General features: G+C 38.5%; 1 protein-coding gene across 2 annotated transcripts in view; it reads left to right on the plus strand.

Annotated features, from left to right (window-relative positions):
* Positions 1–14,720, plus strand: part of BEAN1 (brain expressed associated with NEDD4 1) — a 61,244-nt gene extending 46,524 nt beyond the window's left edge. For both annotated transcript variants that reach the window (XM_037409090.1, XM_037409091.1), the window contains one exon: positions 11,066–14,720. In XM_037409090.1, the coding sequence (XP_037264987.1) occupies positions 11,066–11,414 (349 nt within the window). In that variant the 3' untranslated portion in view covers positions 11,415–14,720. The remainder of the gene's footprint in view (positions 1–11,065) is intronic.
* Positions 14,721–15,232: the final 512 nt, after the last annotated feature.

Raw genomic sequence — 15,232 nt, forward strand, 5'->3', positions numbered from 1 at the left:
TTTTTCTAATTATTAGAGCATGCGGATTATTTGGACTGATGGGTGCTAACAGCAGGAAAACTGTCAGACACAGCCTTAAAGCATAAACAAGACATGCTTGTGCATTTAAGATATTAACTCTCTGAGATCAATCTTGGTACATATGATAATGTTTTGAAGAGTAGTTTTACTGAAATGTAGCACTGGCTAAATTAATGCAATTCCTCCTTCTAATTTGTGTAGTTCAACATGTAATTTAAAGCTAAACTAGCATGCCCAAAAGCTAATAATGCAACTGTAGCAAAAACAGAACAGAAATGAAGAGCAGCAAGGAAAGCAACTGCATTGGCAAATGACTCTCAATGCATGTCTGAAGTGAAAAAAGTTCCGCGAATGAAAACTAGTGCGCTGCTGCCACAAGCAGACACCAAGGCATTAGCTTCATTTAACAGCCTGCAAGAGGCAACAACATTAATCACTGCATACTAGGTGCTGCAGAGCTGATTTTTTTTGAACATACCATTTTTGCTAAAACCGTACTTCCTGAAATTATTTCAGTAGAAAGCATGACACCTCTATTTGGCCAAGAGGATGATTATAATCAGTCTAGAATGTTTTCATTAGATTTTACAGGTGGGCTTTAAACCATGAAATGAGTGGCAAAGGAATTTTAGGGGAAGGCTGATGAAACAAAGAGTCAGAGTACCCACTTCTACAGCTGAAGGAAAGATAACTGTCCAGAACTGTCCATTGTCATCTCTTCAGTTGAAAGTCCAATACAAAATATGATTTATATAAAAACTTTAATTGGGAAATTAATTTATGAAAAATGCCTTGGTATGTTAGTAATTTAATTACTTTGATATCTAATCACAAATTTCATTTGAGGCTCAATTTGATTCTTACATTAGATTTTACATTAGATTTAGAGGAGTATGAGCTTTGTCATTAGCCTGCCATAGTTGCAGGGTGGTTACAGAGAAGCTATTTGGTCAATTTGTCTTGACAGCCCAAAATATACAGTGTTCCTCCTATCCATAAACATCCCATTAGGATAATTAATGACTTTCTAATGAATCTCAGATCTGTGTTAACATCTGTCAGATTGATTTTACATGGGGTGTAGAAGGGAAATATAAAACCAAAATACAGCAGGTATGAACTAAGCCGTTTCAAGCTACTGGGGGTTTGTATTTTAGAGTCTATTTCTAACATGTACAGATACTTGTAGTAGTGCTGGAGGTTAAGTTAACGTTTCACAGTTTGTGTTACCAGAGACGGCAGAGTATTTGTTTGTAAGAAACTTCAGTCACCCGAGACAGATGATCCAGGTGATCTAGCAACAATTATAAACCACAGAATTCTTCTCCCCCTAAAATAGGAAAGTTGAACAAATTTAACCAGGGCAAAATAGAAGAACAATCTCCATGCAACATCTTAACTATCATCATAGTAAATATGACTTTGAAAGAAATACTGGAAAGTCTGTAAATCCAGTATTTGCTAATTTATTCAATATTCATTGTGACTGTATGCGTAAAATAATCTAATTGAATTTTTAGTATCTTTAAACTTTCAAGAATCAAAGAAAAAAAAAATCCAGAGTATTATTTGGAATTACATGACAGGCAGCAAACCTTTAATGAAAAAAGTATTCTGGAGTTTGATCAAGATGTCTGAAGTTGTCATTTTATATATTCCAAACACATGCTGTTGACACTGTGAAGATAATACCTCTGTAGAGAGAAATCAGGAGCTCGTGCTCATGATCACTGTGCTCAGAGGCTGCTGTAACACATGCCCTTACAGTAAGCTTTCCTAATTATCTTTTCATATGTATGTAATAAGAAAGCTGTTTAAAAATATTTGAGCTTACATGTTCTAAATGGCTTGAAGTACAGTACCAATCAAGGACTAAGTAAATTAAAAACTGCATTTTCTTTATGAGAGTCTCTAAAATCTGAACAATGAGGAGATTTAAGGTTCCCTGTATGAAAGGAATTTTACCAACTTTTCACCTTTTACCAGAGGAAACACATTTCACCCCACTCCACTAAATGCTTTTTCACTCCTTAGTGATTGGATATTGATGGTATGTACAGACCTTTAGGCTACCAAGATTATCACCTTTTTGATCTGTCATTCTTGACTGTCTAAAACAGATCATCATTGAGGAATGACTCCAGAGATGGAGGGATTTAGCTTCAGGTATAGTTTTAGTGGAAGCCACTAAAGTCCTCTATTTCACATTGAATTGTGTCCTGCGGGGCACACTATGATAAAAAGCTGTTAATCACCCATTACTCTAGCAATCACATTAGAATACATTAGGATATTTTTTTGCTTGTTTGTTTGAAGTCTGCTTACTTTACCCATTTGGTCATCTTGCCTAATCTATATAGGATCAATTCTAGAGAAAATTGTCTCGTTTAGTCTTGGTAAATTCCAGTACTCTTAATACCCATGTTCAGTCTGCATTGTTTAAATGGGCTAATCCATTTATAAAGTACTTTAAAGTGGCAAAAAGAAATGCTTATGTTTTACAGACAGATCATCTTTTCTAAGACATTATTTTCCATCCCCACTTCTAATGAAGTAAGTTAGCTGTATCAGACGAAGAAGGCTTGAACCAGCTTCCTAAATTTTCTTGAAAGACAGAATTAGGCTTGCAGGAAACTAACATAAAAACCCGCTATGTTGTGCTATATTCCTTTGCCAAGGCCACTTTTCCTGCAAGCATGCAAGGTAAGTAGCTTTTGACACGTTACAATGACAGCTGGCAAAGCATGAGATGGACATTTGTGGTTAAGTTCAGATCTGATTTCAGTACCTTCCTTGAGATTTTCAGTCAGTAAAGTAAAAAAAAAAAGGAAATACGACAGTTTTAAAACCATTGGAAATTATGACAGGAGATAAAATTCTCAATTCTTTCAAGTCCAAATTCTGAGCAACTAAACCCTCAAAAGCCCCTCTCCACATCCTAGTGCTATTCCTAATTACTGTTAAGTATAGGAACAAGTTAATTGCTTTGTTGTTACTTATTTGCTTTCTGATGTGAAGGGATTTTTACATGGTAGTCACATTTCACAGCCCATCTAGTGAACAGGGAAACAGCCTTAGTGTCTGACATTGAGAGGTCAGAGTGTGCAACTGAGATCCCAACAAGCGTATCTAGACTAGTATTTCACATCTCTGGTATATCTCTGAACAGAGTCCAGTCCCAGTGAGGTTCTTAGCTGATGTGAATGCCACTACACCAGTTCTATCTGTTGTATGGACAGGTCTTCCCTCAGGCTTCCTTCATCTTGATATTTTTTACTAACAGACCATCCTTCAGGAAGCCATTTCAGTCAGAGGAACACAGGTGTGAAAGGACCTTCTGCAGTCACCCAGTCCCACCCCTGCTGCTGCAAGTCATCATTTTTAATAGAAGTTTACTTATTCCATAACAGAGTTTGCAAGGATCTTGTGTACCCATTATACTCACTCCAGAATATCTAAGGACAGATGCAATTCCTAATTATTATGGCAACCTTCTTATTTTCAGCTTAAATTTGTTTACAGCCATTTTATGATTATTTTTTTTTTGGTCATTTCCATTCCTCTCAAATACCCATACCTTTGTCTTTACTTACTTCTTGTATTTGTAGTCAAAAATCTCACATTCAGCCTGTATGTTATCAGGCTAAGACACAAAGTTCTCTTTGCTTTCTGTCATCAAAAACATCTGTTGGGATGCAGCCTTTCTCTACACCTGTCCCAGTTTCACTCAAGAAGTGCAAACTATTACTGCATATAAAAAAAACCCCACCCAAACAACCCTGCAGCAGTGAAAGCAGAAAAACCTGATGAAAGAGAGGCAGCGAGTATTTCTAACCAAAAATTTGTGCCATGCAGAACACTCACAACTTAAATCTGTTAAGTCATTGATAACAGTACTGAAAGAAGGATATTTTTCTGTAAATTCCTAGTAGTTAAACTTTCTGTTGCATACTGCAGATATTATTTCCTTCACCTGCTCAGAATTCATTCCTAGAATAATACAGCAAATACCTGTCTAGGAATATGATCCTAAAACATATCACATGGCAAACTTCCTCAAATATTAATAGGTCCTAAGCCTTCCTGCCAACAGGCAAAACTTGGTATTGTTGTTTAGAACACTGTTGTAGATTAACTCCGTGACTTGGGAGGCTACAAGAGATTAATCTGAAATAAATTTGTCTTAAATTATTATTATAACTCAACCACTACCCATTGCTTCACTGTCTTTTACAGTATAATGTTTACAGAAATCCAGAGACTAAACACTGTGATCAAGTGGTTCTTATTATATATAAACTTAATGCTAGGATTAAGTGTGTCATGTAAAATCTTCATCACAGAATGACTGGTTTTATTTAAAACATTTATTTTAATTATTTAAAGCTGAACAATTTTGTTGAAATTGTATTATGCCAGTTTTAAATGCTATCTGGTATATGTTCTCATGAAAACACTGTTTACATTTAATTTCATTTTCCATCTGGAATATTCATCAAAGACTCACAAATTCCTCAAGATTATTTGACATATTGTACTGAAGAAAGATCCATGCTTTTAGTGCTTATTAACACAAATAGTCCTAGTGTAGTTGCTGGGAATCAAAAATTCCAGAAATAAGTAAGAAGAGAAATAATAAGCCAGAAAAAAAATTAAGTCCAGGTTTCCTGTCTCTTCAAGGTTTAAGTTACTTAAGCCTTAGACGTTGCCTTGAACAATACCTTGGGTTACATGTTTTACTATTTAAAAACATTAAAATAGAAAATAACAGTGTTATTTGTCCACGGTTACCTACTCCAAGATCAGGCAGGCACCTTAGAGGTGCATTTACGGCACCTCTGGGAGCTTAAAAGTCAATTAAGTTAAGAGATCAGCACCACTCTACAACGAATAAAAAGGGAGAGGTTCCTCCAGAGTACCTTAAGAGGAGTCTCCCCCTTGTTTAAATAGCCACATTTCAAACACAGGTGACAAAACATTTCCAGAAAATACTCCAGGGATTTTATGGAGCATCAGATCATTCCTTCAGGGCCCTGTCTTGGCTGACACTGTGGGCTTTTATCTCTAGGTGTTAAATGTTTGTTATTTACCCCCTCGCCCACTGTAACTTGGGATCAGTCAGAGTCAAAAATTCTGACGTAATACTATCCAGGCTCAGACACAGATGGATATTGATTTCATACTAACACAATAAGTAGGACTGCATAGGAGGAGGTGCCACTTAACCACATTTGCTTACTCTTGCACTGTCACTCTCCTAATTACTAGGCCCCAACAGTTCAGGGTGTTTCTTTTTTTAATAAACAAATTTTGGCTCTTCATTCTAAGTCACTGTGCAAGAATTAAACTAAGTGAATGACTGAGACAATCAGTGATATGGATTGCTATTATATGAAAATATTATAGCCCTGCTTAATAAATCACTGAAAGCATGCAAAAAGCCAAAATATAGTTAGTAAATGTACCTAGTGCCTCAAATGGAAACTGTCAGTATCAAAAATAAACCGAAAACATATCCTGTCTCATGACATATGTCACTATAAGAGCAGTTCTGCCAAGAATGATGCATTTCTTCATGATAGTTATACATCACCAAAGAATATATGTATTCTAAGAAAAAACACCTCAAAGGAAACACTGACAGATTTCCAAGCTGCTGTCCTACAAACCCTGCTGTTAGTAGATTACGGGCTCAGAGATAGCATCATCAGCTGAACTACTTACATGGTCATCAAACACATTATTTTTTCCTTTGATCTTCTTTTTAAAGATTTACAGTATATTTGTTCTAATTTCAGGTTTTCTTTATCAGGTAACATCATATAAACATCCTTTGTATTGTTTTCATCATAACAAACCTGTCAGCACATGTATTTTCTAGATTTAGTGATTCTGTTTAGCATTATTAAAAGAAGACAGTGGGTCACCAGTAAAACGGAAACAGTGCAACAGGACCAATTTTAGTGGAGTCGTAACATATAACAAATGAACAAAGCAAACAAAAGGAAACAAAAAGACATCTATTTAACAAAGAAGAACCCTTCATTCCCCAGATTTGCCTTTTTTTCACTAGTTACTGTTCACATCTTAAAAAATTTTGTAAGTAGAACCTTCTTTCCCCGGAGAGTAGGTCATAATTTATGAACGACAGCTAGTTAAATAAGCTCTTTTGGGTTTCCTTAGCAACAAACCTATCCTAATACTTACTGCAATGAGACCTGACAAATTCGTGAAGTTACTCCCCCCCCCCCAACATTCCAAGTCAACAAGGTCAGATTGAAAAGTTGCTGTATTTGTTAAGCAACATTCTTCTCTTTGCATATCACATTTACATGTGGTAAGATGTTAACAGCCATCAGCCTTCCCTGTCTTTCAGAGTATAATTATCCCTTAAAAACTCAGCAGCATAGTCTACAATGACAATGAACTTATTCTGACAAGAAACAAGGCCCAAAAAAACCCCCACCAACCAAAACTGTAGACAACAGCACATTTCATAACTGCCTGTACTAGCAAGTATTTTTGGTTTTCCACTTCAGTCATGCAAGCTCTATGCTCTTGCATTTTCGGTTGCAAAGCAAATATATAAACTCACATATATACATAGGTGTCATTCCCTTAGCAGTTACTGAGGCTGCACTTTCATAATATGGCTGAGAAGTTCTGCCTGTGAGCCGTGGTCTAAGACCTACCCGACTTCCTCCATCTCTTCTACTTCCCTTGTGTTGCACTGACGCCCTTCTGACTACACTGTGACCCTCTAACTTTGGTACCTAATTCAGTAGAAATTCAGCCCAGAAAACACACACACACAAAACCAAAAACCACCAAACCCCACCCACACACAACATTTATGCCTATTTAGCTCCAGAGTGGGTATCACGGTTTGGAGGAAGTAGTGCAAGGAACACAGTGGGAGTATGCAACAGGACAGGGGACAGACACTTCCTTTCAATTAAATGGACGTGGGCTCATACTGAAACCACAGCTTTACACATCTAAGCTTTACAGCTGCCACCTTCTCAGATGAAAGTTGCCATACTTAAGTTACTGGCATGTAACAGTATAATTTTAATATTAGGAATCATCATTACTGATTGTTATGGATGCACTGGTTCTTTTTAGTGGTAGCCATCATTACATAGTACCTCTTGGCCCCTGTGGTATCAAGGTTTCCATAGTAGCTGACAAGAAAGCAGCTTCTTCATGCTGTTCTAGTTTGTGAATAAAGAGACCTAAAAGCTCTGTCAAAGGTGCAGACCTCACGCTGCAGGACAACTTAGCCATACCACTTCGTTCATGATACACGCCTCACTGCAGTAAAATGCGAGAGTCCATTCACCTCTCCTCCTTAAACATGAAGCTTTACTTTAAGACAACAGTAAAGGTTTAGTCCAGTATCACCCACTGCAATCAGCTGCAAGAAATTATTTCTGTTACAATTTTTTATAAGTAATCCTTTAAATCTTTTGAGGAATGATTTTCCAACTGCCAACATACATGGACAGTGGGTGCTTATCAAATTATGTATTACTTATTATACTTGCTTAGAATCCTCTAATACAAAAAGATCTGGTAAAGCTGAATAAGTTTACGTATTATGGTCTCTTTGAAGGAGAGACTGCAAAACAAAATTCATGCTTGTAGTGTTGATAATTCATTAGTTATATTACAGGAGTACCTCTATAACAGTACTGAAAGCACAACCAAATTACTGAGGCTATTAAAAGGAGGACGGAAAAAAAAAAAACCAAAACAACAACCACCATCCACAACACACTTGGAAACCAGGGGAAAAAGAATACACAATTAAAGTTGCTTGTATGACCTTAATTCACCTCCTTTCTATCCTCAACAGAAAACACAGGAACTTTTATCTGTACCCTTCACTACTAGTATTATAACAATAGCTGTTTGCAATGTCAGCGTTACAAGCAAAGATATCATGCTTTGAAGAGAATATAGGAAACAGTATCAAAATCATAAATTGCTAATGAAATACAAGAAGTTATTTAAAAAAAAAAAAAAAAAGCTAATTGCATGATTTGTACTTGCCTCCTTGGCCACAATGATGTACAGGCACATCTATGAAGGTGCCAAAAAGTTATTTGATTGAGAATCCTGCATGTGTTCTTTACTGCCCTATTCAGTTTTTAAAATGTGATCTTAATTGCTAAAAATGAGGGGGGAAACATCACTTGCATTGGAGTTGGGACAAAAAGAGAGAAATATTTTTAATCCATCATATGTATGAAGAAAAAGTGCCCTAACACTAACATACTGATATTTGAAACTAAACACTAAAATGCCAGGTCTTGAATACCATAATTTGCTACCCATTTGTCTTGATGCTTAAAAGTCCACTTCACACAAGATCATTTCACTATTTATCCCACCGAGCATGTTAGTTCTACAGAGCTGAGCTACAGTCCATGAAAGATATTAAATTAAATCCAAGGGAGAGAAATGCAGATGATCATGTAACAACAGTAAGTAGAAGGTTCATACTGTGTCCATTTCTCCTTTAGGTCAGTGGCAGATTTCCCTTGTGCTGGGCCTCTGCCCAGAATCAGGAGGCAGAGGAACTTCTTCTCTTTTGTATCTCAGCAAAGAAGATTCAAACTTTTCTACCTTGAAACTCACATTACTGTGGGCTTTTCAAAACTGAAACACTTTCACTATGTCGGTGCTCTTTGTTTACCTGATTAAAGTCAGTCAAAAACCATGGAAAGATTTTAAATAAGTTCACTAGGCTTTGGGTGAGCAAAATGTAAATTAACTAAAGACACATCTCATAGTAAGTAATCCTGCAAAGAGTGGCTCTTCCTTTACTCTTGCTGAGTTCATGACCAGTTGTGGACATCATGTCCTCAATCTCTGCCTGAGGTCTAAGATCTCTTAAAAGATTATCAGGTATGCTTCAGGGGCCTTCGTAGAGGCTGGACTGAAATCTTTTCCACATGCTATACAAAAACAATTCGACCTCTAGAAGTATGTAGCAGCCCAATTCAGGATCTTCAGAACAGATTTTTTTAAACACCGTTCTTTCTGACAGGAAATTTAAAATTTTCTGATCTGAATTTAAAACCATTGTCCTCAGGAATATAAAAATAAGATAAAAGGGAGGTAAAAATAAAACCATCTGTGGATATTTGAGTTACTAGTAACCTAGTACTAAGATTTCACTTTCTTACCTTTCCCTTCCCCAAAAACCACTTCCATCACCCAGACTAGGAACAATATCATCAAAATCATCAGGAGCGCTCTGAGGGAAAGGTATGAATGAATGCAGCAAAACCAAGTAATTTTCTAAGGCAGGGCCTCCATCCTTGACTGCAGTAGATGGGAGCTCTAACCAGTGCAAGCTGCCCTGCTGCAAGCCACTTACAACCTACAAGTAAGGTTTATTAACTATGGTTTAGCCTGGCAGTAATGCAATTACAGGGGGCAGAATGACTGCCTGCAGTCTCCTGGGAAGCCGTATGCTAAATATCATAAGTTTCAGGAAATATCCTCAATCTTAATGGCTCTGCAGTTAGTGTGGTTGAGGAAATAGGTTCTTAATTTGTCTGGCTCCAGCAGAACTGTTTTTCAGGTTAACTGAGGTATTTTACAGGAAACATTCCCTTCTTCAGAATTGGATTTAAAGCTATCCTGAAACAGTTAAACAAGGCAGCCACCAACAAAGCAGGTCCAACATTTAAGATGATGATGTTATGACTCTTCCTCACCTTTGTAGCCAGTGAACCAGAAAACCAGACCTTCCTTCAGACAACTAGACCTGGGCTGATTTGACAGCAAAAGCGGAGTCAGCTTTAGTTTGTGGACAAACAAAACAGGTGATGCTAAGACAGTCAGGCAGCGGACCACCCAAATAACAGACTAGATCCACCAGTTCTGGTTCAGCCCTTCTCAGGGCCACAGTGCAACCTCTGCAGAGCCCGTAAGCTCAGAGGGCTGGGCAGTGCCAGCACAGCACAGTGCAAATGCATGGAGCCTGCTCATGTCCACTCTGTCCCATCCCCGTCCTACAACACAGAACATGGGAAAACTCAAGCACAAAGACACACTGGTCTATTCAGGCTCATTATTTACCCCTCATGGGCCTCCCAAGGCTGTGCAGTCCGAGCTCCAGTCTGAGGTGTCCGTTTGTGTTCACACAGGGACAGCAAGCACTGAGCATGGCAGTGGAGTGAGGAGGTAATTAATAGGTTCCCCTGGCTCTAGCTCAGTGACACAGACAGAACTACAAGCCTGGATAGACCTGAGTTGGCTCCTCACAGAAACCCCACAAATTGGTCTGTCTTGCATTCCTCCTTTTTGGAAGGAACATGACAGGTAGTCTGCCAAGTCTCAGAATGACCAGCATGAGTCTGTCAAGATTATTCATCACAACTCTGCACCTCAGCAAGAAATCCTGCTGCCTCTGCCAGCACAGATCTGCAACCCAGACAACCCACCACATGTAACTGCTGGCTGAGCACCAGAGACCTGCGAGTCAGGAGGACACCATTTGACATTATACTCTAGAGTCCATCTAAAGTTCTCTATACCTTATTTCATAACTAAAATGGCAACACCACTTCCTTTTTCCTCAGCCATTTTCTAACTTCACTGCTTAGAAGCAGCTGAGAGCAGGACTGAGTCCCCACTGTGTTACACTCACGTGACTGGTGCAGCGTGCACAGCCTTGTGTGAGCCAGCAGTGTTATTCCTCCTGCTCCTGCATAACAGGCTGTAAGGAGCTGGGCTTATCCCCAGGGGCCCCAGCAGAACAATGCTGCCACAGATGTTACTTTCATGCAGGAGGATGGGGTCTGAACTGTCACTGAGACCTCTGGGATTATCTTTAGGTAGCTGGAGATGTGCTTTTAAGTATTATGCTCTGGAGTGTCTCACATGGCAGGATAAGCAAGGATGTGGCTGAGGAACAAAACACCAGATGATCCTTTTCTTCTCGCGTTACCTGCCCCTGTTATGCTGAAAATAATGTACTGTGGCATTTTTTACAGGAATCTAATGAAAAATTATTTTTTTCTTTCAGCTACGATGAATGTGTGGGGCCAGGAGCAACACAAATATATATTCCCACAGATGATCCTCCCCCATATTCTCTTACGGACCCTTGTCAAAGAAATGAAATATCTATAAACATTAGCTTGGAAGAAGCAGCAGCATCTGGGACTGCAGGACAAGCTGCAAATTATGCAGTCAGGCTGCAGGACTTGCAGCAGCCCATTTCATCCATCTCTTTGTCATCTCTCGCTCTGGAGGCTGCTCCCCTGTACGAGACGGTAGTGTGTGAACAGAATATCCCCATCCCACTCGTTCCAATGGAAGTACTGAAAAATACTTCCACTGACTACCAGACCCTTCTGAACCAAATCATGTGAATAAAAGTGGATCTTTCCTTCAATTCTTCTGAAGAACTCAGACCAACAAAAAACATTTAAATGGAAGAACAAAACCTCTGAAAGTTTTACTTATTTTATATCTTTAAACAGGGATGCAATGGGATTTTATTTTTTACAGCGAATTTTGAAAGTTTACCTAAACCTCCCTCTTTGTGCTTCAAAGTGTTCCATGACATCACACAGCATAAAAGAGCAGCAGTGACAAGTGGTGCATCTGACCTTTTTGAAGCATTTCAAAACACATTGAAATCAGCCACTCTTAACATAGATACATGTTATCCAGTCAAGCCTACTTGATTTTATGATAGTTCGCATGTTTTAAAGCAGAAGGAAAAAGATGAGCATTTTGTTGTCTTTCTAGGTTTCACTAGTAAGTACATTTCATTCAGTGTCTTGGCAACAAAGCATTTTTAAACAATGCTTTGTCTAAATATGTATTTCCTTAGACAGAGACAGAGCACTGCCTGCAAAATATGACTATCAGTGCCATACAGGAGTGAAAGAAAAAGGAGAATAATATTGTGAGTCACACTTTTCCTTTGGAAAGCCTGGCCAGTACCAGGCTTTCCAGAGCATTGCAAAGCCTGCTATTCAGTCTTCCTCAAAAAGAAACCAGCGGCAAGCGATGGAGAGGTGGCAATGGAAACCCAAACACCAATTGGCTTTACCTACAGAAGCTGAACTACAGCTGTGTGCAGGCTGGGAGCTGCATGCCCTTCACAGGGACTTGCTATAGCCAATGAAGGGCAGTGCCTGGAATCCCAGAAGATGCTTCATGCTGACTCCCATGCATGACTGCATTTTCAGGCCCTAACTGGTCTCTTTCTTCAGTAAGGAGCCTGTAGTGTTACAAAGGACCTTGATCTTTAGTAATTGCATTAGTGTGATATAAATCATAGATGCTGGACTTGGCATGCACAGTAACAGAGAACCTCACTTTGTACAGAAGCCTCTTTTATTAGGCATGATCCTTTTCACTGAAATTTTGGTACCCACAAATCTAGCCTCTGTTCACTCACATGTTCATTTGGTAAGTGCATACAAGTTGGAGATGCACACTGGCAGGAACAGCAGAGGCAAACTGCAGCTGTGAGTTTAGTCTTGCACAGTACACAAGCACCCTGTCTCCACGTAACAACTAAACTACATGTTCAACCAGTACGTGTTAGTAGAGTTATCAGAGGCTCATCTCCACTAAATCTTAGAGGTGTTTTCAGTGAAAAAAATGGTATTTTTTTTTTACTCTGATAAAACAGACTACCCCCACTGAAGGATATGTAAAAATGAGTATAGTAAATATAAAATCGCGTTTTAGAGGAAGCATCATCCAAATTATTAAAATTGCACTTAGATTTTTTGTAAATACTAAATAATTTTCAACTGTAATCATCATTCAACACTGAAGATTGACACAATTATAATTAATACTTAGATGGGAAGTAATTATACGGTTCTTACTGCTGTATAAATTATACCATTACTGACTGAGTCATATGCACATGATGAGATAAGGTAAGTACACATTTTTTGCTAAGTAGATAAGAGTAAATATGTATTTTGCTAAAATAACAGAATTCTGTTGCAGTTCAGCAAGATTTTCAATATTCTTAGTATACTATATCCAAAACAACAAAAAAATCACAATTTTGCATTGCAAAACCGCTAGCTGGAATTGCCAGAATGTAGGCTGTGTTTCACATTTGTACTTTTAACAGACAGAACTATTCCTCTGTATAAAGTACAAATGTAAAGTTTTGTGGCATGCAAAGTATCCTGCAATAAGAGAAACAACACTCTACACCATCTATTAGGGGCCAGAAATGAAAACCAACATAGAAACGTACCAGTCAGTTTTACTGGCAGGAAAATAAAACATGAAGGAAAGCACAGCGGTTTATTTATGCAGAATAGGACACGCTTTCATAGCTGTGTCTTCCTGCAGCTATTGGAGACCTGCCTAGAATAGGGTAAGGCACTGGGACCAGACCGGCTTACTTCAGGCTGCTACTGGGGAGGTGGCGGGGGAAATCTAATAAACAAATATTAGGAAGCAAATGCGATTATTTTTTTCCCCCCTGAAAGCATGTCTCTTACATGTCTTACATGACAAACCTGAAGGTTCTTCTGAAGACAAGCACAGAGCGCTTTTCACGCCTGGCAGGCAAACCTCTACTCTGTTACAGATGTTTACAGTTTCTGTGCATGCTGGGAAATCCTTTCAACCTGTTAGGCTTTTTAACCTGACAGGGATTTCATGCCCTTCCACTAACTTTCTATCTGTGGTTTACAAAGTAAGCTGATTTTAAGTAGGCCTGTGATGAAAGTGGGAAATCTGTATTTTACCTCATGATAGAAATGCATTTCTAAGATTATAGAAAACTAATCAAAGCCTTTCTTCATTTGGTATGAGTTAAGCATCCTTAGCATTGCGACCTGGATTGCATGTAGCAGCATTACTTACCAATAGCTGACTACTCCCTCTTGTGGTGTACTGCTTTATAAAGTCAAGTGATCTGGTTATCACACCGCAAGGAGTTCACAATGAGGGGCTCGTCCAGCAAAATAATCTCAGCTCCTTTGTCACACAGATATGGAAGCCAACCAAAACATACACTTCCATACTGCAGCATTTTTCTAAGTTACCACTAAATGCATAGGCTACATCATTTGTTATAAACAAATACCCTAAAAAAACCCAAAACACCTGTGAATTAAAAGTAGAATATGCTACCTTCAGCGATACCTTACCACTATCACTTGCAAGAGTGGCTTAAAATTCTCTACTCTTGTTAATCTTTTTAACGAGGAGATACCAACAACGTTTTGGGAAAAAAAGCTTATGAATCCAACCCTGCAAACAGACAATACTTGAAAGAGAAGTTTACAGCTCCAAAGCTGCTCTAACAGCTTCCAACACTAAACTGGAACAGCATTGAGATTTCTAGTAATGATACAGTAAGAACATGTTTTCATTTCTTGAAGAATATTTAAGATCCCAGAAAAATCTTGGCAAAGCTGACAGCGTCTCCTAACACTCCTCTTAAGAAATTCATGTCCTCCTATCAGACTGTATCGTAAACTCTCACATAATTTTAATGGTAGTGCTAAAACTGGCTTAACACAGGCCTTTCATTTATTACATGACTAATATGAGAAAGAAAATTGTTTGGACATGCTGTTTCTTGCTACACGATAACAGTACTGTATTTCTGTAGTCACCTCTTTTGCTTTGATTTTTAGTATATTGATCTTTACACAAAACTTTCAGTAAAGAACATACATGTATAGCCTCTGCGCTTTTTATTGTGTCAGTATCACTTTGGTACTACCCACAGCCTTTATTTAGCCTCCTGTTAATCAGACAACTAAGCAACTGTTGACTAAGCAACATCACAGTTCAGCCACTTATATTTGGATTTTACATTTGTCAGAGATCACAGGAATAAGCAGCCATCAGAGCAGTCAGGTCTCTTCTGCTCAGGCAGACGAGTCCATGTGTGCCCAGCCAGGATCAGCCCAGCTAAGCAAGAGCAGAAAGGGAAGAGTCTACAGTACTGCTGCAGTGAAAATTGTTACCTTTGAAATATTCTCAGGCATTTCAGGAAGCATCAGAAACCCTCACAAACACATACATAGGTACATCTGAAAATTACTGAGGTCAGGAGACTGGAAAATGGCAACATGTCACCAAGGGAAAAAGAAAAGGCAGGAAATAACAAGCCAGTCTTCCCAGAAATATTCAAACAGGTAACTTTTTAGCACAGCAAGGTGTGTAACAGTATTTCCTGAATGGAAAC

The sequence above is a fragment of the Falco rusticolus genome, chromosome 15 (genome assembly GCF_015220075.1).
Source record: "Falco rusticolus isolate bFalRus1 chromosome 15, bFalRus1.pri, whole genome shotgun sequence".
Classification (NCBI taxonomy): domain Eukaryota; kingdom Metazoa; phylum Chordata; class Aves; order Falconiformes; family Falconidae; genus Falco; species Falco rusticolus.